At 38.7% G+C, this 23158-nt stretch overlaps 1 protein-coding gene and 1 long non-coding RNA gene across 3 annotated transcripts in view; one reads left to right on the top strand and one right to left on the bottom strand.

The window, feature by feature from the left end:
* The window catches only part of SPATA6 (spermatogenesis associated 6), a 142122-nt gene extending 124764 nt beyond the window's left edge, over positions 1-17358 (bottom strand). For both annotated transcript variants that reach the window (XM_045477298.1, XM_045477295.1), the window contains exon 1: positions 17038-17358. In XM_045477298.1, the coding sequence (XP_045333254.1) occupies positions 17038-17088 (51 nt within the window). In that variant the 5' untranslated portion in view covers positions 17089-17358. The remainder of the gene's footprint in view (positions 1-17037) is intronic.
* Positions 17359-17443: 85 nt separating this feature from the next.
* LOC123597853 lies at positions 17444-18112 on the top strand. The gene is made up of 2 exons (XR_006712283.1): positions 17444-17587; positions 17679-18112. It is a non-coding gene; the product is annotated as an uncharacterized LOC123597853 (long non-coding RNA).
* The last annotated feature ends 5046 nt before the right edge of the window (positions 18113-23158 follow it).

Genomic DNA, 23158 nt, shown 5'->3' on the forward strand with positions numbered 1-23158 from the left:
AATCCATGTTATCCAATGTGGTAGCTGCTAGCCACTTATGTCTATAGTTGTAGCTAGTCCAAACTGAGATGGACAATGAGTATAAAATACAAGATTTTGAAGACTTGTTCAGAAAGATTTTGAAAACTCATTATAAAAACAGCATAAAATATCTCATTAATAACTAACACTTTGAAAACATTGATTTAAATAAAATTATTGTTAAAATTAATTTATCTACTCCTTTTAACTTTTTTAATATAGCTGTAAAAATTTTTAAATTGCATCTTTGGCTTAAATTTGTGGTGCATATTATATTTCTACTGAGTAGTGCACCGGCTCTAATTGTCCTACTGGAAACTACGGACTCTCTTTCCAATGTGTAATATATGCAAGAAGGCATGGCTTTTTCTCATCCACAATTCTACAAATTCTGCCATGCTTTAAAGAACACCCAGTAGCTTCCCAAAAAGAAAGCAAGAGAGGGGGGTGGGGGTAAAGAAAATCAAATAAAACAAATAGAAAATAAAAAGCAAAGAAGTTGACTTAAAACACCCATATGGATAATTATACGAATGCAAATATTCTAAGCATTCTAATTAAATGGCAGAAATTGTCAGATTGGATAAAAAAGCAAGACACAATATGCTGTCTGAAAAAAAAAAAAAAACCACGTTAAAGACACACATAGAAAAAGTGCTTTCAGAATGGTGGAGCAAATATCTCCAAAATTCAGTCCCTCTATAAAAGCAAAGAGAACACTACGAAAAACTGTCAAAATCAACTTTTTTACAGCTCTAGAAATTAACCAGAGATTTGCAAAAATATGAAGAGCATTTGGTCAGCTAACCAAATAGATGAATTTTGGTTAAAATAGTGATTGTGGTATGTTAACATATTCTACTCCCAACTCCCTCTACTCAGGTCTTCTGTAATCTTGAAAACCAAAATCCTTACAATCAGAGTAGTCATAAAAACTAGCAACCCCACAGATACTGGAGGAGAACAGGTTCCGTGCTACCCAAAAGTCCCATCTCCAGGGAATTGCCATTATTTGTTCTGTCTCAGAGTATCCTGGAAACCCTCATTCACAGGAATTCTCTACTTGACCTGAATTAGAGTTTACTCAAACAGCCTTTCTCCCCAAGGCAATTGTCAAAAACAATCAGCAGCAATTGTTTAACACCACAGATGCCTGAGGCAGTGATCCCAATTGAGGCACACCACAAGCTGATCAAAATACTTAAAAGGCAAAGCTGGAAAATCATGTGTATGGGTGTATGGGGGGAGGCTGTTTTTGACAAGCTATAATATATTCTTTGCAATTCAGAAGATCATGCACATGTACAGGGCTGTGCACATTTGCAGAAATGACCTGATGAAACCCTAATCTCTTACTTCTGGATGACCTTGAGGCTTTGAGATAGTTGGAAATGAAGGCTAAGACAGAGTTGTAAATTGCCGGCGGTACATAGAAAGCATGCCCCAACAAGCACACAGAGATCCTCAGCAAAGACTGGGAGACTTCAAGATATTTAAGGATATATATATCCTTAATACCATCATTAGCAAGCCATGAAGCTAACCAGAGACTTTGGTGGCCACACGTGACAAAGAATACAGACTTTAACTCAGTAAAGTAACTAAACAAACAAAAAGCAACAGCAAACAACAGCAAACAATAAACCCTGAGAAATAGGGAGTCTGATTTACAGAGTTCCTTATTATATTACTCAAAATGTTCAATTTTCAATAAAAAATATCACATGCAAAGAAACAAGAGTATAAACCATACACGCAGGAAAAGGTAATCAATAGAAACTGTCTTTGAGGAAGCCTAGAAGTTGGGCTTACTAAACAAAGACTTTAAATCTATTATAAATATGTACAAAGAGCTAAAGGAAACCTTGTCTAAAGATCTAAAGGCAAGTATGGCAACATAGCAATGATGTCTCATCAAAGAAAGAATATCAACAAATAAATAGAAATTATTTTTTGAAAGAATCAAATAGAAATTCTAGAGTTGAAAGTATATGACATGGAAAAAATCACTAGAGAAGCTAGCAGAAGTAAGAATAAGTGAACCTGAAAATATGGCAATTGAGATTCTTCAGCCTGAGGAACAGAAAGAAAAAATAAAAATGAACAGAATCTCAGAGACCTGTGGGATACCATCAAGTACAACAACATAGATATAATAGGATCCACAGAATGAAAGGAGAAAGGGCCAGAAATATTTGAAATAATGGACAAAAACTTCCATAATTTAAAGAAAAGCAATCTACATCCAACAAGCTCAAAGAACTCCAAACCACATACATCATAATCAAACTTTCAAAAGACAAAGATGAAGAGAGAATCTTAAATGCAACACAAGAGAAGTGATTCAGTAGGTACCAAAAATCCTCAATAGAATTTACAGGTGCTTTTGTATCAGAAACATGAAGCCAGAAGGAAGTGGGATGACTGATTCAAAAATGCTGAAAGAAGGCTTTCTTGAAATAAGAATCAATATTGAGAAAAATTTCCCTTCAAAAAAAAGGAAAATTAAGACATCCTTGGATAAACACAGATAATTCATCATTAGCAGAACTTCCCTACAAAATATACTAAAGAGAATCCTTCATTGGAAATGCAAGGACACTAGACAGTAACTCAAATCCACATGAAAAAATACAGAGCATCAGGAAAGGAACTGCATATATAAATATAACAACAGTACAAAAATTTTATGTCTTATTTCTCTATCCTTGTTTAAAATAAAATTACATAGGGGTGCCTTGATGGCTCAGTTGGTTAAGCATCTGACTCTTGATTTCAGCTCAGGTCATGACCTCACAGTTCTTGAGATCAAGCCCCACGTTGGGCTCTGTGTTGACAGTGCAGAGCCTGCATGGGGTTCTCTCTCTCCCTTTCTCTCTGATGCTCACATGCATCCTCTCTCAAAATAAATAAATATTTTAAAAAATAAAATTAGATAAAATTACGTAAGGCAGCAAATATTAAGCTACATTGGTGAGGCTTGTATGTATAAAGATATAAATTGTATGACAATAAAGTCATGAAGAAGATGAGAATGGAACTCAACAGAAACAAAAATTTTGTGTACCATTGAAATTAAATTGATATCAATCCATACTAGATTGCTATAATAAATGGAGATGTTAATTGTGAGCCCCAAAACAATCATCACTAATAACTAAAAAAATATAGTAATAGAAACAAAGGAATTAAAATGGTACACTAGAAAACAGTTAACTGAAAAGACATCAAGGCAGAAACATAGAAACAGACATAAGACATGCAGAAAACAAACAGTAAAATGAAAGAGGCAAATCCTACCTTATCTGTGATGATGTAAATTAAAGGTAAATTGACCAACTACTCCAGTCAAAGGGAGAACCTGGTAAAATGGATAAAAACTATAATCCAACTATACATTGTCTATAAGAGACACACTTTAAATATTTTATTTTTAATTTTACTTGAGAGAGAGAGAGGGAGAGAGAATGAACAGGGGAGGTGCAGACAGAGAGGCACCTCCAAGCCTCTCTGTAAGCAGGCTCGTAAGCAGGCTCCAAGCTCAGTGCACAGCCCAACATGGGGTTCAATCCCATGACCCTGAGTCATGACCTGAGCTGAAATCAAGAGTCAGACACTCAAGCAACTGAGCTACCCAAGGGCACTCTTGTAGGTGCCCCTACAGGAGTCACACTTTAGATTCAAAGAAACAAATGACTTGATAGTAAAAGAATGGAAAAAATTAAGCAGCAATCAGAGAAGAGCAGCAGTGGTTATGCTAATATCAGACAAAATAGACATTAAAACAAAAATCGATTCTAGAAACAAAAGGACATTTTATAATGACATAACAATTAAAAATACATATGACATATATTTCAAGAAAACATAACAATTACAAACATATGTACACTTAACAGAGCTCCAAAATACATGAAGCAAAAAAAGACAGCCATCTCTCCAAAGAAGATAAACAAATGGCCAACAAACTCATGAAAAATGTTCAACATCATTAGCCATTAGGGAAATATAAATCAAAACCATAATGAGATACCTCCTCGTATCTGCTATGATGACTACAATAAAAAATATAAGACAAAAACAAGTGTGGGGGAGCACAACAAAAAAATTGGAACCCTCACACTTTGCTGACGGAAATGTATTGAAGGCATAGCCACTGTGGAAAAAAGTCCAGCAGTTTATGAAAAAAACTAAACAGAGTTAGTATAAGATTCAGCAATTCCTAGGTATACATCCAAGAGTGCTGAAAACATATGGCAACCCCAAAATACATACAAGAGTATAGCAGCATTATTCACAATAGCCACATAGATAGATACACAATAGCCACAAAATAGATACAATCCAAATGTCCATCAACTTAAGAATGGATTAGCAAAATGTAGTATACCCATACAACGGAATATTATCTGACCATAAAAATAAAGTACTGACAGATGCTACATGAATGAATCTTACAAACACACTAAGAAGCCAGACACAAAAGGCCACATATTGTATGATTGATTCCATTTATATAAATGTCAGAAAATCAACTAGTGGTATCCAGGGCCTCAAGGAAGAGGGAGAATGAGGAATGACAGCTCACAAGTATGGGATTTCTTTATAGGGTGCTGAAAATGCTCTGCAATTAGTGGTGATTGTTTTACAACTTTGTGAATATGTTAAAATTCACTGAATTTACACTTTATTTTTTTACTTTTTATTTGAGAAAGAGGGTGAGCACAAGTGGGGAAGAAGGGCAGAGGGATACAGAGAGAGAATCTTAAGAAGTCTCCACACTGAGTGTAGAGCTCTATCGGCATGGGGCTCGATCCCACAACTCTGGGATCGTGACCTGAGCCAAAATCAAGAGTTGGATATTCAACCGACTGAGTCATCCAGGCATCTGTGATTTTACACTTTAAATGGGTGCATTTTATATATGTGGATTATATCTTAATTTTTTTTAATTTAAAGATTCATGATAAAAGCGAAATGATATAAAAAGGTATACCATGCATTCACTAGTCATAATAAAGCTGGAGTGATAGTCTTTTTTAAAAAATTGTATTGATTTTGGGACAGATATAGAGAGCAAGTGGGGGAGGGGCAGAGAGAAAGGGAGACAATCCCAAACAAGCCCTGTGCTATAGGCACAGAGCCCCAGGCAGGGCTTGAACTCACAAACCATGAGATCATGATGCTTCACTGAATGAGCCATCCAGGCGCCCCAGTAACAGCCTTAATGTGACATAAAGTAGACTTCAGAAAAAGAGAAAGATTACCAAGGTTAAAGTGAAACATTACATACTGATTAAAAAATTTGATTTATCAAGAAGATATAACAAAATTAAATGTGTAAGCAATTAATAATACAGTATCAAAGTAAAGGAAGTAAAAAGTACAGTATATAACTGAATTTCAATACCTTACTCTCAGTAACTGATAAAATAAGCAGTCAAAAAAATCATTAAAGGGGCGGCTGGGTGGTTCAGGCAGTTAAGTGTTTGACATCAGCTCAGGTCATGACCTCAAGAGTCTGAGCCCCACATGGGGCTCTGGGATAACAGCACAGACTCTGTTTTGGATACCTGGTCTCTCTCTCTCCCTCCACACCCCACTCCTCAATTATGCTATCTCTCAAAAATAAACATTTTAAAAAGTTTTTGAAAAGATTATTAGGGGTGCCTAACCAGCTCAGTTGGTTGAGCATCCGACTTCGGCTCAGGTCATGATCTTGCATTCATAGGTACAAGCCTTTCATCACGCTCTGTACTGACAGCTCAGAGCCTGGAGCCTGCTTCCTCTCCCTCTCTCTCTGCCCCTCCCCTGCTAGTGATCTATCTCTGTCTCTCAAAAAATAAAATAAAACGTCAAAAAAAATTTTTTTAGTTAAAAAAAAGATCATTAAAGGTATAGAAAATGTGAATAACATTCAAGTAATTTGACCTAGTGACGTTTACTTAATATTCCAGCCAACAGCAGAAGGATACACATTTTTTTCCAAGTGCACATGAAAACATTCATCAAGAAAGAGGATATTGCGAGCCATATAAATCTCAATAAACATAAAATGACTGAAATCATGCAGATTATTTTCTGTAACCCCATTAAACTGGAAATAAATAAGAGGAAAAATATCTGGAAAAAATCTGAATATTTGGAAATCAAACAACATATTCCTAAATCACTTCTATGAGTCAGAGAAGAAATTATAAGACAAATTAAAAAATACTTTGAACTGCATGAAAGTGAAAAGACAAACATATAAAAATGTGTTAGATATAATTAAATCACTTCTAAAAAGTGTATTATAGCTTTAATCTTGAAATTTCCTTCAGTTCTTCTTCTGCAGAAAAAGCATTTGACACAATTAAGCCCCATTTATGATGAAAGCTCTAGCAAACTAAGAACTGAAGGAAATTTCTTCAATTGATAAAGAATATGAAAAAGCCTGAATTTGATGCCACACATAATGTTGAAAAACTGAATGCTTCCCCAATATCAGCAAAAAGGTTAGTATGTCCATGCTCAACACTTCTATTCAACAGTGTACAATAAATAGGTCCTGGCTACTGCAAGAAGACAAGAAAAAGAAATTTTAAAATAAAAGAAATAAGGGGCAGCTGGGTGGCTCAGTTGGTTGAGCGTCTGACTTCGGCTCAGGTCATGATCTCGCAGTTCATGAGTTCGAGCCCCACACCAGGCTCTGTGCTGACAGCTCAGAGCCTGGAGCCTGCTTTGGATTCTGTGTCTCCCTCTCTCTACCCCTTCCTTGCTCATGCTCTGTCTCTCTCTCTCTGTCTCTCAAAGATGAATAAATGTTAAAAAAATAATAATAATTAAAAAATAAAAATTAAAAAAAGAAAAGAAATAAAAGGTACACGGATTGAAAAGTAAAAAGTGAAACAGTATTTGTAGACCACCTAACTGTAGTCTACAATCTACAAATAAACTACTAGAAATAAGGAAGGAATCTGATGTCACAGGATAGAAGTTCAATATGCAAAAATCAACGTTATTTCTCTGTACCAGCAACACTTACAAAATGAAATTTTTTAAAACAGCATTTACAATTTGATAATAAAGTATATTTAAAAAATTAAAAATAAATTAAAAAAACAGCATGTACAATAACATTAAAACCTTAAGTATGTAGTACTTAGGTATAAATTTAACAAAGTATGTGTGAGGAATGTCCACTGAAAAAGTTCATACCGTGGAGAGAGAGAAAGATTTCAAACATTCAAATTACAGTAAAACCTTGGATTAAGAGTAACTTGCTCTACAAGTGTTCTTCAAGATAAGCAAACATTTATAATAAATTCTAAGTTGACAAACAAGCCATGTTTGTATTTATAATACAAGTAGTACATGATGTTGCATGTCACATGATCACAACTGGGCCAACGGTTCATCTCTCTCTCTCTCTCTCAGTCTCTCTCATTACGGGATTATGGGTGATTGTCTCCCATGCTCAAATGCTCAGTCTCAGGCTGCAGTGTTGGGCAGAAATCAGTGATTTTTCAGAACACTGGAAGATGCCCACAACTGGCACTAGTGTATTATTTGTCACTTCAAAGCACCTATGGACAGTCCTTTGCTTTTCCATACAAGAGTAAAGTGAGGAATGCTTTGCTTCATTCTAGGTCAGGCTGCTTACAGATATAGACCCTTTCCTCTGCTGCCTTATTGCCAGTTTCATTAAATATGGTATATGACAAGAGTTTATTAATGCTGTACTGTAGTTAACATTCATGCAAGCATATACAATGGCCCCCCATATACAATGGCAGGAAAAGATTTCATTAAGCCAACAGATAGCAGTGACTCCATTAGTGACAGTGAAAGTCATCTTACAGAGTGACCCTCCTCTCTCATCTCCCTCACACCAGCCATGAAGGTTTTCAAAGGTAACTACAGGTTAATTTCTTTATTTTTCTTTATATTTTGTATTTTCTTTATTATTTTGTATTATATTACAGCATTGTAATCATTTCTATATGAATATTTTTGGGTTGTGGAACGAATCATCTAAGTTTCCATTATTTCTTATGGGGAAATTCGCTTTGATATACAAGTGCTTTGGATTACAAGCATGTTTCCAGAACAAATTATGCTCGCAAACCAAGAGTTTACTATATATTGTGATAGAAGTCATGATAGTGGTTACCTTTGGGAGAGGAGGTGACAGGAGGAATGGCTGAGAGGGATGGAGCACAAGGGCACAATCTGGGGTGCTGATGATATTCTAATTATTGATCCAGGTGGTAATTACACAATAGGATTTGTGCACTTGCTGAACACAGAGTTCCATAAACAGTTAACTTAAAAAAATCAATAGCATTCTTTGTTTTCCAGTGACAAAGAAGAAAAGAAAAGAAAAGAAGAGAAAAGAAGAGAAGAGCAGAGAAGAGAAAAGAAAAGAAAAAAGAAAAGAAAAGAAAAGAGAAAAGAAAGGAAAAAGCTATTGCTAAAGACAGGAAAAACAAAGTAAAAAAGTTCAACTAGAAGATCTTTGAAATTTACATTACATATAACCAATAGGCTACTATCCAAGATATATTCAACAAGATGGAAACAAAAGAAAAAAACCTCTGGGATTGCTAAAGGCAAAGGATATAAACTGGCTATTCACAGAAAATGAAAACGCTGGGATTGGAGGTTGGAGTTATACAATTGTAATCCAAGAAATGCCTAGAGCCATCAGAAACTGGAAGAACAACCTTCCCCCAACCCCACCTCCACTTCCAGATCCTTCTGAAGGAGTACTGGGCCCTGCTGATAATTTTATTTTGGACTTCTGCCCTCCAGAAATGTGAGCAATGTGAAGACAAACTTGGCTTAAGACACCAAGTTTGTGGACATGTGTTATAGCACCCTATGAAACTAACACAATTTCCTAAGCCCCCGTAGTTCCATTTCTAAATCTAGTGCCTAGAGCACTGGGCCTGTATCTGTAAGATTCAAAACCCTCCTGGGGTGTCTGGGGGACTCAGTCAGTTGGGCGTCTGACTTCGGCTCAGGTCATGATCTCATAGTTCGTGAGTTCAAGCCCCATGTCTGGCTCTGTGCTGACAGCTCGGAGCCTGGAGCCTGCTTCAGATTCTGTCTCCTTCTCTCTCTGCCCCTCCTCTGCTCATGCTCTGTCTCTCTCTCAGTCAAAAATAAATAAACATTAAGAAAAAAATTTTTAAAGATTCAAAACCCTCCTGTGCAACACTGTGCAATTTACCTATACGTGTGACTAAAAAAATAAACCAATGCCCTAACTGAAAAAAAAAATTATATGTATAGAAAAATAATTTATAATAAAATATCTATTTCTACATGTCAATGCTCAGGCAGGACTAAGCTAGAATATATAATATTTACACCTATACACTGAGTCTACATAATACGGATAGTTTCAAAAGCAGAATGATAGGCGCCCATGTTGGCAACTCAAACACAAGCAGTGCTGCTGTTGGTGCCTTGATTTTCCAAAAAAAGTAAACTCTTCACAGAGTTCCAAACAAAACAAAGTATACTGTCCTCAATATACACTACAATTGTATTCCTGGAAAATTCACTGTATTTTACCACCTTTCAAAAAAAAAAGAAAAAAGATTTTGTGTTTATACGTAAAACAAAGTTAGATTCTTTTTTTTTTTAATTTTTTTTTTTTTTAACATTTATTTATTTTTGAGACAGAGAGAGAGACAGCATGAACAGGGGAGGGTCAGAGAGAGAGGGAGACACAGAATCGGAAGCAGGCTCCAGGCTCCGAGCTGTCAGCACAGAGCCTGACGCAGGGCTCGAACCCACAGACCGCGAGATCATGACCTGAGCGAAGTCGGACACTTAACCGACTGAGCCACCCAGGCGCCCCAACAAAGTTAGATTCTTAACTTCCAATAATTATATACAGGTTTTCATCTACATATTCAATAGGACATTCAAGTCATGCAGAATACTAGACAATGAACACCAACAGGACCCCCAACTACTAAGGCAAACAAAGGTAGCCCAACAAATTTCACTGGCATTTAAAAGTCTATCAATAATAGACGGAGGGGCGCTTGGGTGGCTCACTCGGTTGGGCGTCCAACTTCCACTCAGGTCATGATCTCGCGGTTTGTGAGTTCGAGCCCTGCATCAGGTTCTGTGCTGACAGCTCAGAGTCTGGAGCCTGCTAAGGATTCTGTGTCTCCCTCTTCCTCTCTGCCCCTCCCCGACTCACACTCTGTCTCTCTCTCCTTCAAAAATAAATAAACATTAAAAAAAATTTTACAATAATAATAGATGGAAAAAAGACAGTCTCTTCAGCAAACGATGTTGGGAAAACTGGACGGCGACACACAGAAGAATGAACCTGGACCACTTTCTTACACCATACACAAAAATAAACTCAAAATGGATGAAAGACCTAAATGTAAGACAGGAAGCCATCAAAATCCTAGAGGAGAAAACAGGCAACAATCTCTCTGACCTCAGCCGCAGCAACTTCTTACTTGACATGTCTCCAGAGGCCAGGGAAACAAAAGCAAAAATAAATTATTGGGATCTCATCAAGATAAAAAGCTTCTGCACAGTGAAGGAAACAATCAGCAAAACTAAAAGGCAACCAACAGAATGGGAAAAGATCTTTGCAAATGACACATCAGATAAAGGGTTAGTATTCAAAATCTATAAAGAACTTATCAAACTCAACACCCAAAAAAACAAATAATCCAATGAAGGAATGGGTAAAAGACATGAATAGACACTTTTCCACAAAAGACATCCAGGTGGCTAACAGACACATGAAAAGATGCTCAACATCACTCATCACCAGGGAAATACAAATCAAAAGCACAATGAGATACCACCTCACACCTTTCACAATGGCTAAAATTAACACCTCAGGCAACAACAGATGTTGGCAAGGATGCTAAGAGGAACACTTTTGCACTGCTGGTGGGAATGCAAATTGGTGCAGTTACTCTGGAAAACAGTATGGAGGTTCCTCAAAAAATTAAAAATAGAATTATCCTATAACCCAGCAATTGCACTACTAGGTATTTATCCAAAGGATACGGTTTCGAAGGGGCACATGCACCCCAATGTTTATAGCAGCATTCTCGACAATAGCCAAAGTACGGAAAGAGCCCAAATGTCCATCGACTGATGAATGGATAAAGAAAATGTGATATCACACACACACACACACACACACACACACACACACACACACACACACACAATGGAATATTACTCAGTCATCAAAAAGAATGAAATCTTGCCATTTGCAACTACATGGCTGGAACTAGCACTGGCATGTATTATGCTAAGCTAAGTAAGTCAGAGTCAGTCAGAGAAAGACAAATTATCATATGATTTCACTCATATGTGGAATTTAGATACAAACCAGATGAACATAAGGAAGGGAAGCAAAAATAATAAAATTTAAAAAAAAATAGAGGGGAGACAACAAAAGACTCTTAAATACAGAGAACAAACTGAGGGTTGCTGGGGGGGGTGGTGGTTGTTGGGTGTGGGGAAGAGGTAAATGGGTGAGGGGGCTAAATTAAGGAGGACACTTGTTGTGATGAGCACTGGGTGTTATATGTAAGTGATGAATCACTAAATTCTATTCCTGAAATTATCAAAAATGAATAAACATTAAATTAACTAATTAATAATAAAAGTTATTTATTCATTTATTTACTTAAAAATTTTTTAATGTTTACTTATTTTTGAGAGAGAGAGAGAGAGACAGAATGTGAAATGGGGAGGGACAGAGAGAGAGAGAGGGAGACACAGAATCCAAAGCAGGCTCCAGGCTCCAAGCTGTCAACACAGAGCCCAATGGGGGGCTTGAACCCATGAACTACAAGATCATCACCTGAGCCGAAGTCAGACGCTTTATCAACTGAGCCACCCAGGCGCCCAATAATAAAATTTTAAAAAGTCTATTAATAAAGGAATAAAAATTAATCACCATCATAAAAATAAACAGTATTATATAGCAATTAAGGAAATGAACTTGATCTGAAAGAATCAACACTGACAAATTTTAAAAACTGAACTGGATGGGGCGCCTGGGTGGCGCAGTCGGTTAAGCGTCCGACTTCAGCCAGGTCACGATCTCGCGGTCCGTGAGTTCGAGCCCCAGAGCCTGGAGCCTGTTTCCGATTCTGTGTCTCCCTCTCTCTCTGCCCCTCCCCCGTTCATGCTCTGTCTCTCTCTGTCCCAAAAATAAATAAACGTTGAAAAAAAAAAAAATTTAAAAACTGAACTGGAAAAAACAGGTATGCAGGATACATAGTAAAATACCATTTGTGTAAAGTTTTAAAACAAAACAATAGTATAAGTAGCACATAGACATACACAAATATATAGTAAAAGTACAAAACCAGAATGAAAAGAATACGCTCCAACTTCAGGATATTGATTACGTTACCTTTAGGAAGGGAAGGAGAAAAACAGGAGTCAGAAAGATATACAAAGGGGGCCTTAACTATATCTGTAACATTTTATTTCTTAAAAATGAAATCTGCAGCAAACATGTAAAATGTAGCATTTGTTAAATCAGGGTGTGGAGAGGGTGGAATCATAGTATTCAGTTTTATTTTTCCTGTAAGTTTGAAGTATTTCTTACTTAAAGTTTTTAAAAGTCTATATTCCAGGGAAATTTCCCCCAACTGTAGCACAATTGTGAGACACCACTCCACAGAAACTTAGATGAGGATCACAAATGTTTAGATACGTAGCGATTGAGAAGGAAGGACCCAAATCTGTTTGCCCCAATGTTCTCTATAATTTGAGTGCGGTAAAGAGGTGAAGAGAATACGGAGAAGAAATATATATATAATATATAATATAATATAGATATATATATAATATATGTATTATATATAATATATAAACTAACCCCAAACTGACACTATTCACGTAAAGCAAACTGGCTGGTTTCACTGCCCAGAAATTGGGCTTTATTTTTCACTCTCCAATTTCTTCCCTTCTCCCAAATAATCTCATGAAAATTGAACTACTAAATAACAAAAAGAAGGTAGACAGAAGCAGCAGCACATATACTTCCTATATCATAGAAAGGATGTTTCAACTATTAAAAATGTAACTGGTGGGAAATATAATTATTTTGCTGTTCTTTAAAAACAAGTTACTTGGCCTATTATACCATTCTCCAAAAATTCATTGAGAAAAGTCACACTTTCTTTCCAGCAATATATTTTCTCTCTAGTCATACGGCTCTGTGGAGCAACATAAGATGTGTTATACACCAAAACCTTTCATGTTTACTATGTTCTTGCTCTCATATTACCACCGTATTAAACATGAGGTTGCTACTAATACAAGACTGCAGCAAAAAAAACACTTGTGGAGGGGGTGGGGGAAGAGGAAAATGTAGTTTCACACTTTCAAAAGACAAGGAAAGATAAAACATCTGATTTCCAGTTTATAGGATCTGGGAACAAATTAAGTGTCACCACAAAAGGAAACAATTCAGACAATAACACTACATGGGATATTCAATATCTGAGTATGGGCTCTTCAAAAGGTAATGTGCACAGAAAGATTTTTACAAGAATGAATGTTCATAGATTTATCCATGACAACCACCACCTGGTAACAATCCAAATAATCATCAGTAAAAAGAATGGCTAAAAAATGTTGCAGTATACACATACAATAGAATACAACTCCTCAATATAAAGGAACAAACTACTGATACACACAGTCACATGGATGAATCTCAAAAATATGCTGAGCAAAAGAAGCCAGACACAAAATTTACAAACTATATGGCTCCATTTAATACGAAGTTCACGTACTGGCAAACTCATCTATAGTAACAGAAATCAGAATAGTAGTTCCCTCTGCAGGGGGCTTGACAGGCACAAAGGAATTTCATGGCTTGATAGAAGTATTCTAAATCTTGACCCAAGTATGATTACATGAGTGTATACATTTACCTAAATCCACTAGAGGGGAAGAAAGGAAAGATCACGGGGAATGAAAAAGTACAACAGTTCTATACTAAAATGGACTTAAAAGACCTAACAACCAAATGTAACATGTAAACCTTGATTGGATGCCGGTTTTTAAAAATTAACTATGCAAGTTATTTTTGGGACAACTGGGAAGACTTGAATATGGGCTAGATATTAAGAAATTGTCACTCATTGTTTTAGGTGTGATAGATAATAGCATGGTGGTTATGCAGAACAACGTCCTTGTTTTTAGAAGATGTTGAAGTGATTAGGAGTGGCGTACCATGATACCAACAATTTACTTCCAAATTTTCAGCAAAAGAGCCACATTTATTTTATACATACACACACATACGTACAGATAAATCAAATTAATGTTCATAGGTCGTGGCATAGGTTTTCATTGTACTATTCTTTCAACTACCCTGTATTCTTGAAAAATGTCAATAAAAAGCTGGAAAGTAAAGATGACAACTTTTATAGATAACAGAGTGATCTCTGAGATATATTACGTGAAGGAAAAAAAAGCAAATGTGCAGAATAGTTTATGTAATATGCTACCTACTATATTAAGAACCAAAGGAAAAAATATATGTGAGGGGAATGGTATGTGTGTATGTGTATATGTATGTGTATCTGTTTGGTTATATTATAAAAGGAGATACTAGAAGAATAAATCTGAAACCAGTAAAAATGATTACCTACAGCAGATGAGTATGGATGGGAAGTAGGTTTGAGGAGACAGGGCTGGATGTGAAACTGCTCTGAGTATATCGTTTTATGGGTCTTGACTTTTATACCATGTAAACATAAAAAATTAAGTTGAAAAGAAAAAATTAAAATGTAAAAGATGTTAAAAATATCTCTGGTCATATAATTCATCTATTCAATCAAAGCCAAATTAATCAAGCTTAACTTGAATGGTTGCTAATGATCATTTTTGCTCCTTCTGAGCATCAGAGCTATTTAATAGCTTTTTGCTGGTCAGAAAAATTAGCATCTTGTTGCAGATCTGCCCCTAAATAGTTGTGCAACTGTAAACAAATAACTAGCCATGCTAAGCTTCACCTGTACAAAGGAATAAATCGAATGATATCTGGGATCTTTGGAACTGTAAAATTCTGTGACTCAAGTGTTTGATGAAAAAAGTTACATAGGGATGTTTCCACCTGCCTAATTTCTTTAGCCTCAATGAACACAAGGTCCGTTACACAGTCATTCACCTCCTGCAGTACAACCAATACCAAGAAAGAAAGGGTACTGAAATTAAATATATTTCTGCAACTCCTTCAGGCAGTAATCAGTCACAACAAAGTACTTCCTCCTAAAGATGGGTACTGTCAAAGGAAGGGGAGCAGCAGCCAGTCGGTGGGGCAACTGCACTTGCTGGGCATCTACACCCCATTGGTTAGCAGCAGAGGAAGCAGCAGCCAGTAACAAAGTCTGGTGAGGCTGCACGGCCGAGCGAGCAGTTTAGGAAGCTAGGACGCTTCTTATATTCTTTTGCTAAAGGAATCTTACTTTACAAAAAAGTTGCTCGACTTTGGCAGCTGTGGGATGAAAACATCTGCAGCTAGGGCTGTGGCTTCCCACACAGCAAAGTAAAATCTCTGCAGGCTTAGATAAACCAAGAGTGCCAGAAACTTTCTTTCCCTCCACCCTCTGCCTCACACTTTGCCCTACCCAGGCTTGCCTTCTTTAAGACCTAACAAAAGACTTAGAAGAGTCTTGTGACTTGGAGTTTCAGGGACAGTGTTGCAGAGGCCTCATTCTAATTCGAGGAAGGACAGCCAGGAGAGCAGGGGTGGCCAAGGGTGGGTTAAGTCCAGAGAGAGGCCTGCAGGCAGGGTGTGCAGGGTGTGCAGGAAGCAAGTGGGGAGGGCTTCTCCGGCAGCACTCAGAGGCCTGGTGTTGGATATTTAAAGACACTCACATACACATACCTGCCCCCAGTGTTGCTGGGAGATCAGAGTTGAGACATAAGAGGGCTTAGGAGGGGTGGAAGGAGAGAAAGGGGGCTGAGTGGGGAAGTCTGGTTCCAAGCTGCTTGCAGGTCTAAAATGGGGGTATGGAAAGGCTCTCTGGGATTTCCTCTAAAAGAGACAAGCTGGAGCTTTCATCTGAAGACGAAAACGAGAGGACTCTGTAAAGAATGAAGAGGAAGTAGTTTTAAAACCTGCGGAAGGGTCTTCTGAGAATGGAGTTTTCTCATACCAAGGAGAGATCCAAGCCCCTTCCCCTGAGGAAGCACAAGGGGGTTCAATGCCTCAGCTGGATTTCCACAGCAGGTTGGGGGACAGGATCCTCTCAAGCCAATCTGGAGAGTGACTGGGGGTGGGGTTGCTGCTCCTCTCCAGCAAGTTCACAGAGTGAGCAGTTTCTCTGTAAAAGCTGTTGCGTTTCTTGGTGTGACAGGAAGGACAAGGGATAAGGGATCCCTCTCACAGCCAGGCGGGTCCTGAAATGATTTCTGAGGACAAGGCAGGGTGCTTTGTGCAGTGCTGACACAGTTTGGTTGCTGGGTGTGAGAATTCCACACTGAAGACTGAGAGTAAAGGCCCCTTCACGAATCAGAAGCTTGAAATTTGTCCGAAAGAACCTGCCTGCCGTGATTTGAGAGGAAACGTACCCCCTTGGAGACTGGGGAGAGAGGGGGCCAGTAATACTCTTTCTAAGAGAAGAGGAATGTAAAGAGAAGCCTACCACCCGATTCACTGGAAAGTCAGGGGCAGGGCGAGGAGGCCTTTGGAAGAGGAAGTGGTTTGTAAATGATCTGAAGGAACCCCAACTGGAAGCTGGGATACAGCGAGGAGAACGGAGGTGGGGGTGGGGACGGTCAGAGCTCTGCGTGGCTGGAGTGGGAGGGCGTTCAGGATTTTGCAGAGGGAGGAGACCCAGGGGCCACGGGTCAAGGCTCCCGAGGGATGATTCAGAGGCTAACGTAGGTTTTGAGGTGACTCGGGCTTCAAGGAGATGAACGAGGGAAGCGTCCCCGAGTAAACGCCGGAGACTCGGTGACACCTAGGCGGCGGGGGTTGTGGGGGCGACCGGTACTCACGGAGCGGATCTCCAGCGCCAGAGCGCATTGCAGCGCCTTCACCTTCGGCATCCGCGCGGGGTGGGGCGGCGGGGACGGACCCCGGCCGCGGGCCCGAGTGAGGCGAGGAGACGCGGGGCGGGGAGGGGACGGGGAGCAGACGAGGTGGCGGCGGTGGCAGCTGTGGCCCCCAGGCCGGGGCCCGCGGTCCAGCCTGGGTCCCGCCGGAGCAGAAGCTGTGCGCGGGGCGCGGACTCGTTGTCATGGCAGCCAAGAGGGGCGGGGCCGGAAGAGAGGCCGGACGGGGACGCGCGGGAGCCGCCACTCCTCGGCGAGCGGCTGGGGGCGGGGCTCGGAGAACGCCTGAGGCGGGGCCACGCGAGGAGGCGTGGCTTCCGAAGGAGTGGGGTGGGGCGGGGCTGTTCTGTGACATCAAAAGATGGGCGCACAGCTGGACAAAGGCGAGATTAGCCTGGGGTTTGTGTAGTGAGACAGTGCCGAGGTCAGGGAGCTGGACTCAGGAGCCCTGAGTTCCAACGTGGCGATGACACCTTGGGCTACTGGAGTCCCAGTGAGGCCTCAGTTTCCACAACTGTAAAAGAATAATAATGTTGGTTTTCTTTTTTTTTTTTTAATGTTGGTTTTCTATTTGAATTTCACAGTACAGTTTACAAAGCCAGCATGAGGAAATTGAGGATTAGAGAAGAGGCTTGCCCAAGTTGAAGAGAGAACCAGGACTGGAACTCAGAACCTTTCATGTAAAACCCCAATTGCGTCCCTGACAATTGGGGCTTGAATCAGATCATCATGTTCCTCTTCCTAGACTCCTACTCTATGATTCTATTAGTGCCTCCCCCTCTCTCTTCAAGGTTCCCTAATCCACTGTGTATGCTTAAATTGAACTGTCAATGCAGGGCCAACAATAAATCCAGTTGGGAAGGGCTTGGACCATAAACCATCAAAGATTAAAAGAACTGAAGAGATTGGCCCAATCCAGTCATTTTAAAAATCATTTTTAGTGTGAAATATATTACACATACAGAAATGTATAAAACACGTTCATCTTAAACAATAAAGCAAATCACTGTGCAGCTAATACCTAGATTAAGAAATAAAACATTACTAGAACCTTAGAAATGCCCCCAACCATTGCATTGCCTTCCCTGCCCTGGAAGTAACTGCTACCCTGACTTTTGTTACAATAATTCCCTTCTCTTTCTAAGTACTTTTGCTATTCAAGTATGCATTCCTAAACTAGACGTTTTTGTTTCCTGTTATTGATGCTTTATCAGTGAAATTAACACTACTCGTGTTTTCCTGTGACTTGCTTCTGTCATTTTCTATTATGTTGTGAGACTCACCCAATATTGATGCTGTATAACAGATTTTTTCCATTGTTGGCTAGTACTCCAATATATGAATATTTATTTATTTATTCTTTTAACTATTGATGGTCACTTGCACTGATTCCATTTTTAGCTATTATTCACGTGTTGTTATGAACATTCTAATACATGTCTACTAGAGCGCATGCATGCTCCAGTGGGAGTGGATTGACTCGGTATTAGGTTTTGCACATGGGATTTTAATTAGTGATGCCACACCGTTTTCCAAAGTAGTTGTACCAATTTATGTTCCTGCCGAGAGTGTGTAAGAGTTCTTATTTTCCCACATCTTCACCAACATTTGGTATTGTTTAGGTGTTTAATGTTTGTATATTTGGGTGTATGTAGTCCAAGTATCTCATTGTGGATTTACTTTGCATCTCTTCTTACTATTGAGATTCAGCATCTTTTCATGGTTTTATTAGTCTTGCCATGTTCTCTTCGTGAACTGCCTACTAGTTCTCTTGCTATTTTATTAGATGGTCTCTCACTCACTCTCTCTTGCTTTTTTGTTCTCTCTGTCTCTCTCTTTCTCACTGATTTATAGGAGTTCTTTATATATCCTGGATGCTAATTCTTCATCTATATTACATGTGTTACAAATATCTTCCCCAGTTTGTGCTTAAGTTTTTAAATTTTCCATATAGGGTGTGATGAACAGAAGAGAAACTACATCAAGGAGTATGAATATTCTTAGTTTGACCAAATAATTCCAAGTTGCTATCCAGAATGCCACACCAGTCTACACTCCCACCATCCAGTGAATCTTCCATTTCAGTTAACATATTACTCAGTTCTAAAATTTCCGTGTTGTCTTTTTCATTAGTTTTCACATGACTGCTGAGATTCCCTATTTGTTTACTCATTAGGGCTCTATTTTCCTATGCCCTTTGACTACATCTTTATTTCTTTGAAAATATTTACAATAGCTGCCTTAAAGTCTGTATATGTTATATCCAACATCTGTGCCATTTCTGCTTCTCCTAACTACATGCTTTCATAACTATACATTGTATTTTCCTGTTTCTTTCTATGTCTAGTGCTTTTTATTATTGAATACTAGATATTTAATAATGCCCTATAAGAACATGGATTCTATGATCTTTCTCTAAAGGCTATTGATTCTTATTTTAGTAGGCAGTTTAATTATGGGGTGATTACCTCAAACTTGTGCAGACTTAGTGATATACTTTGCTAGTGCAGATATGTGGAAAGCCCAAGATGTTCTTAAAGCCCATCTACCTTGGTAGGTCCCAACTTCCAAACTCTGTCTCTCCCAAACTTTGTCAGCCTTCGTTGTAGACTTTGTTAACGTGAGTCTAGTGCAGGCCTAACTATAGGATATGGTTCTTTCTGCTAGAGTGCAGACTTTCTGATGTATCAGCTGGATTCCAGGAGTGTTATACAAAGTGTTAAAAAGATCTCTCCACAGTGGAATGTTCAGCACTCCAATGTCCCCAGTACTGTCTGATCCCAAGCATCTCTGTTCTGCTCCCAACCCTAAAGCAGCTGCTGACTGGCATGTCTCTGGTCATCTCATCCTGTGTATGTAAAGCTCACCCCTCAGCCTTGAAGTTTTGGGGAAACACCTCATAGGTTTCTGGGCTCTCTCTGCACAGTGCCTGTCTTTGTCAGTTTGGGCTGCTATAACAGAACACCATAGCCACCACAGTGCCTTATAAACAATAGAAATTTATTTCTCACAGTTCTGGAAGCTGGAAGTCAAGATCAGGGTGCCAGCACACTTGAGTTCTGGTGAGAGCCCTCTTCTGAGCTGCAGATGGCCCTTTTCTCATTTTATCCTCACAAAGTGAAGAGGGTGAGAAAGCTCTCTGGGGTGTCTCTTATAAGAACACTAACTTCATGAGAGCTCCACCTTCATGACCTAATTACCAATCCAAGGCCCCACCCACAGCTACCACCACCTTGGGGGGCAGGATTCCAACATATGAATTTGGAAGTCTATAGCAACTAATTTAAAGATGTTCTCCCTCCATTATAGCCTTCAAGTTTCAGCCTCATAGAAAAATTCAGCTGCCAATTTCTAAACCCCAAGGATGAAATTTTGGGTAAAAATTCTAATTGGCCTGAATGGCAGCATTGTGAATGGCATCACTATAATTAATGATGTCCCAGGAAGATTTATAATCACAGGTTACAGATAAAACAGAAATAGTACACTTCTGCACTTCCCCTCCTTTTATCCTTTACTAATTTTATGGGAAATAAGTCCAATAAAAAATATAAGCTCTTAATCTTTCCCAGAAATCCTACCTCATTTGATGAATACTTTGAGGGAATAAATTAGAGTCTTTTTTTTCTTTTATACAGTCTACTTTGCATTTATGAAGCGAGAATGGTAACTCAGGTTCCCTGGCCAAATGGTCAGAGGGTTAGAAGCCTTTTTAAAGACTTCTATTGTCTTTCCTTCATGTTCAGTCTCCATAAGGTAATTGATTTCCAACAAAGTCAGTGTCTTCATTAGTCATAAGACTATTAACAATAATAACAGCCACAGTAACCATTCGGTGACAGTTCATTATATATCAGGCATTGTACAAGTTACTTTAAGTAGATAAGTATACACCTTACACATCTCTACAAGCAAAGTATTGGTATCCCCATTCAATAAATGAGGAAACAAGGTCACAGTAAATTAACGTGCCCACACTCACCCAGATAGTACCTGGCACAGCAGGAACTTGAACCTAAGTCTGCTCTTCTCCTGCTATAAAATGCTGCCTCTCGTTATTTATTGCTTTAATATTATCAGTAACAAAATACCAATCGGTTTAAGAAACAATACAACCCAATAAATATAATAGCAATAATTGTTATATTAATAGAGGTTGTATATAATATGTCATTATCTTGCATTTGAAAAGATATTTCTGTTCCTGAAAGCATGTTTCTGTCATTTAAATTGATTCTCAGGATGATTCTATATATTTTAAAGTGCAACTATTTCTAAACTTCTAACACTTGACGGTGGGCTTATTTGTCACTGAGAAAGGTATGGAAAGTTTAAGAGAAATAAGACTTTAAAAATCTCTGATATAGTTTGAAATAAAAACATAAAGCAGGAATCACCCTATAATAAGAATTTTCTTATATTGGGTAAACTATAATTAAAAAAAAAAGAATTTTCTTTTATGAATGTACCTCTTGGAATAATGTTCGAGCTTGAAATGTACTATGTAACTCAAATAACACATACCCAGAAGACCATTTTGTTTTATTAATCTTGTCTCTCTATGTATGATATGCTAGTCCAGTCAATAATAACTAAGTCTCCATTCTTCTGATTGAGTCTTAGAAAGTAACAAGTAAATGAGGAATCCTTTCCCATTTCTTGTATAACATCTTTATGGAATATGGATGTGTAATAGGCCAGCTTGCTGGGAGGAGGGAGTATGAGGATGTACTATAAAAGTTCTGAGCCCTAGTTGCAAACTGGGTCTGCTGGAATTGGGCATTGCTTCTAGCCTAGCGGATGGCCTCCTGAGATTCGACCCTACTGTCTCCATTTCAGGAAAGAAAGGGCCTAGGCCCTCTGCACAAGGCCGCCTAGAGGGCTAGAAGCATTGCAATGACTGTAAGCTACATCCATCCTAGGGAAGAGTTTCTGCATGAAGGGTCCTTTCGTGGTGTTGGAGCCACATAGTTGTGGGAGGAAGGTGATTCCGACGTAGGTACCATTTATTTCTTTCCATAACTAATAAGCTGTAAGCACCTGGAATACTGACTACTTGTGCTAAACTGACCAATGGTCTCCTGAAAATGTCTATATCCGAATTCCCAGAACCTGTGAATCCTACTCTCTATGGCAAAAAAAGGATTTTATAGATGTGAACAAGATAATGACCTTGAAATGGGGAGCTTATCCTGGTTTATACAGGTGGCCTTGGTGTAATCACAAGAGAACCAGGAGGAGTCAGCATCAGAAAGAGGGTGACGTGATAATGGAAGCAGAGGGAGAGAGATGATGTGATGTGGGGCCATGAGTCAAAAAATGAGGACAGCCTTGAGAGACTGGGGAAGGCAAGGAATGGATTCTCACCTAGAGACTCCAGAGGAACCAGTTTTAGCTAACCAATTTTAGCTCCGTGAGATTCGTTTCAGACTTCTGACCTCCAGAAGATAATTATATTATTATAAGATTATAATTATAATTATTATAAGATATGAAGTTGTGTGTTAATCCACTAAGTTTGTGGTAATTTGTTACAGCAGCATTGGGAAACTACTTGACCTAGTAAGAATCTGCAGGTGAGTTAGAAGTTAAACAAGCTGATTGTAAGTTTCGTAAACTAGTCCAGAATTAATTTTGCAACAGAAATTACAAATTTAAAAATCATGACACAAATAGTGACCTCAGAGGACTTTTTTTTTTCCTTTCCCCTCAGAGGCCTTCTTAGATCATGCTCAGGAAATGAACTAGTCCTCTGCAATGTCTGTTGGGGATGGGTTTCTCAGCACACTGATAAGCAGCCCCTCTCAGTCCTTTCTGGGCCACCTGCAAATTTCAACAAAATTAAATTCTAATACCAGTCCTTGAAAATGTATCAGGGCTATGAATTGAGAGTGAGCACAAAAAACATGAGGGCATATTGGCACCAAGTGACTCCCACCCCTGGGTATTCCATTCTGGACATTCTTCCCCAAACAGCTGTGGCTGCCAATGCCTTTGTGCATCTCCATTTCCCATTGTTGTTTTAGGGAGGAAGAGTGCAGATGAGTTGGGTCTCTCCCCATTT

This window comes from Leopardus geoffroyi, chromosome C1 (assembly GCF_018350155.1).
Source record: "Leopardus geoffroyi isolate Oge1 chromosome C1, O.geoffroyi_Oge1_pat1.0, whole genome shotgun sequence".
NCBI lineage: Eukaryota > Metazoa > Chordata > Mammalia > Carnivora > Felidae > Leopardus > Leopardus geoffroyi.